Genomic DNA, 3883 nt, shown 5'->3' with positions numbered 1-3883 from the left:
TACATATTGTGTATATGCTCTTAGCCTCTATCTAGTGTTAAGTTGATGTGGAAAGATAAATTGATGTGGAACTGTTAAGTAGAATCCCAGAGTGTTCTTTGCCTACCATAAATTCAGATCTAGCCATGACATTGTACGATAGATCAACTAATGATACCTCAACAAACATGAACACAAAAGACTAAATCTTGTACAAAGGATTTAGGGATGTGTTTGAACAAAAGAAACATGGAACAAAATGGAATAAAATCATCAAAATGATATTGATTTCTCCCCGAATCTAAATAACTTAGAAACGAATGAAATATAGTCTCAAGTCTCAAGTCTCAACTAACAAAAAATGTGTCTGCTTTTTCACAACATTCATAACCATACTGACCCACAAAAGGCATGCGCTATTGTTAGATAAATACAAATAGATTGGAGTATTACATCTGATAGCGGAGCTCTGCTTCTTTTTCACATCATTCTATAGCCATAAAAGTGATCAAAAAAACGTAACAGAACTACAAAACGTACGAAGCATTGTCTAACTCGAAGATCCACAAATGATTTAGACATGGAATTCGAAAAAAAGATCAATCAATAATATCTCAACAAATATGGGCACAAAAGACTCAAAAAGATGTTCCAAGGATTCAGACGTTGATTTGTACAAATGATCTACAAAGGATGTAGACATGAGTTTGCACAAATAAACAGAAGCACAAAATAGACCGAGATCGTTATAATGATAAGACCAGAGTTTGAATAGAAGATATATTAATCATATATCAACAACCATGAACACAAATGAGATCAAGATAGTTAAAATAATGGCATGGTCGATAACACTTTTACAAATGAACTTCAAAAATCGAATAGAAATCTGAGATTGTTCAAATTTGAATAGTTTAGTTCGAAAAAATTGACATGAGCACAAAGGACGTAAATTTGTACAAAAGAGATCAACAAAGGATTAAGACATGAGTTCGTATCAAAGATGTATTAATCATGTATCAACAAACAATAACACAAGATAGATCTATATCATTCAAAGGGTGCCGATTCCTCCCTGGATCTATATAACTTAGAAACTAATGAAATATACTCTAAGCAAACAGGCATATCTTCTTTTTCACACCATCATTCATACCATAAAAGACAGCATGAAATATGGAAATTGACGAGATCTTGATCTTGCGTTCGGCCAAAGATTGAAGATTGATCTCTCCCAACTCCTCCAATTGCAATAACAACAAGACTTTCGGACTTGCTTCTCCAGACTACAATATTCGGAGGAGTAAGGATTTGGATTTGGGATTCGATTTTTCATCCTGCGTTTCGTTTTTTTTCCGCCTATCCCTTCCCAGAAAGAAGAGAGAGACAAAACAGAAGAATACGGCGAAGCTAAAAAGGTTAGGCCATCTCCGATGGAAAAGGGCTAAAATAGCCCCGGGCTAAATTTTGACCCTAAAAATCACTATTTATATGAACAGTGAGGGTTATAATTTTGACAATCTCCAACCGTAAAAGGCTATAAATTTAAATATTATGTTATTTTAATAAATTTTTTATATTTTTTAAACATATAGCATTTTACAATTATATCTTAATTTTCTAACAAAATCTTACCTTTTTTTTTTCATTTAAGATTTATAATGTCACGTGTCGGTTTATAGGCAATTATTCAAATTTTGGATTAGATTTTATATCCTCTTATATCTATGTTATCTTCTCGAATTTATCAGATACGATTTTGCATGCCACGTGTTGAGTTATAATTCATTCTCAAGATTTTTGAACAGATTTTGTGTCCATATGGCAGATCTTATCTGCAGCTCCAAACTCAATAAAAGGTGTAGTTTGGCTTCCATTCTTCACATCTCTTCCTCTTCAATCACTTTCTTTCATAGAGATTTTAGTAAACATCTGCAATGAATTTCAATTGGCGTGCTAAGTGGGAGGAGATGACTACAAGAGAAGAGGAGGAGATGCAAGAAGAAGAGGAGGATGAGGAGGAAGAAGTTGATTCCAACCTCAGAATTGCAAATCAAATGATGGCAGATGCAGGAAATTGGTGGGCGTATGAGCAACTTCAACAGCAACCACAATGGGGTGGCTCTGTTACAGGTCGCGCTTACAAAAACCGACAACGTGAGCTAGCTAATCAAAGGTTGTTGAACGACTACTTCGTGGAAAATCCAGTGTACAAAGAGGTGGAGTTCAGACGACGCTATAAGATGCGGCGCGAAGTTTTTCTCCGCATGTTAAACAATGTTCAGACAGCCAATCCCTACTTTAGGCAGTCATATGATAACTCCGGCCGACCCAGCTTCTCGCCCCATCAAAAGTTAACATGTGCACTACGTATGCTTGTCAATGCATGCTCGGCAGATTCCTTGGATGAAACCTTTAGGATGCCCGAGTCGACTGCGATCGAGAACCTGGGACAATTTTGTCGTATCATTGTCACAATCTACCAGGGGCGTTACCTCCGAGCACCAAATGCAAATGATTTGGATAGGCTCCTACAACGAGCTGAGAGACGAGGATTTCCAGGGATGAACAGGTCATTAGACTGCATGCATTGACGGTGGGAAAATTGTCCTACAGGGTGGCAAGGAAGCTTCAGTGGCAAAGCAAAAAAACCGACCATTAAACTGGAAGCTGTGGCAGACTTTGACACATGGATCTGGCATGCGTTTTGTGGGATTCCAGGAGCGCAAAATGACATCACTGTTCTAGGACGTTCACCATTATTTGATGCTCTCACCGCTGGCGAATCACCACACTTGGATTGTGAAATCAATGGTAAACATCATAATTTTGGTTATTATCTTGCTGATGGAATTTAAAACCTACCTTAACTACACATAATAATAACCTACAATTATAAAAGTTTATTCACTCTAACAATTAAACTAAGCTTCATCTTCATCGGATGTCATTTGTGGACGATAAACATCTTCATCCGGAAACAACTCTCGTCCTTGTAGTTTGTGAAGTGCCTCCCTTTTCTTGCCATCAAAATACTTTTTACTCCTTGGAGTGAAATCAAGAGTTTGCATCATTAAGATATTCTCTAACCTAGCAACCTCTCTTCGATCCTCCCTTTTCTTGTCTCTTCTCTTCCTTTCCTCTTTCGCCACTTTCATTTGTGCCGCCATTTCTCGCATTCCGGCTACCATTTCTTCTCCAATAGCTTTGACTTCCTCCTCTTTGCCCTTTTGCCTTGCTTTTCTTGCGGCATTTCTTCCCTTAGGCCTAGGAATTGGCGTTTGAGATGCAGTAGGAGAATTCTCAATGAGATCCTCATCGTCCTCCAAGGAAATTGAGATATTGTGTTGCACCGGTATTGCTCTGAATTCTTCTTGGGGTGGATCTTGAAACATCACCCAATCTTTGCAAAGATCATAACATTTACCAAATTTAAATGGTGCTTCTCCGGACTTATCCCTAAAGAAACTCTCAGCTAGTCGTTGTTATCAAATCCAACCAACGATAAAAATTGTCACACAATTATATTACATAACAAACACTAATAAAAAGAGTATTCTACAATTGTTATTAGTAATAAGTAAAAAAATAATTAATAAAAATAAAAACTCACTATGTCTTGGAGATTTGCTCCACTTTCATCCCTTCTTTCGGAACGCTTGAGACAAGTATGCCATTTGTTCATGTTTGGATAAATATGCTTTTTCCATCGAGAATTACAACTATCTTCTGATCTTGCCTTCGGAAGTGTGGTGCCTTCATAGTAATTCAAGTATGTTTGTTGAACTTGTCCCCAAAGCCCTTCTTTTGATTGGTTGATACCCTTCTCCATATCTTCCGAGACTTGGACATAAGCAATAGTGAGAGCTTCATCTTCTTTTGGCATCCAATTTCCTAATTTTTT

General features: G+C 37.1%; 1 protein-coding gene across 1 annotated transcript; it reads left to right on the top strand.

Annotated features, from left to right (window-relative positions):
* The first annotated feature begins 2039 nt into the window (after positions 1-2039).
* Positions 2040-2573, top strand: LOC101312228. The gene has a single exon (XM_004292017.1). It carries the CDS (start codon positions 2040-2042, stop codon positions 2571-2573), a length of 534 nt encoding a protein of 177 aa, XP_004292065.1.
* Positions 2574-3883: the final 1310 nt, after the last annotated feature.

This window comes from Fragaria vesca, linkage group LG2, assembly GCF_000184155.1.
Source record: "Fragaria vesca subsp. vesca linkage group LG2, FraVesHawaii_1.0, whole genome shotgun sequence".
Taxonomy (NCBI): Eukaryota; Viridiplantae; Streptophyta; class Magnoliopsida; order Rosales; family Rosaceae; genus Fragaria; species Fragaria vesca.
The sequence above is the reverse complement of the archived record's forward strand: the minus strand, read 5'-3'. Positions and strand labels throughout refer to the sequence as shown.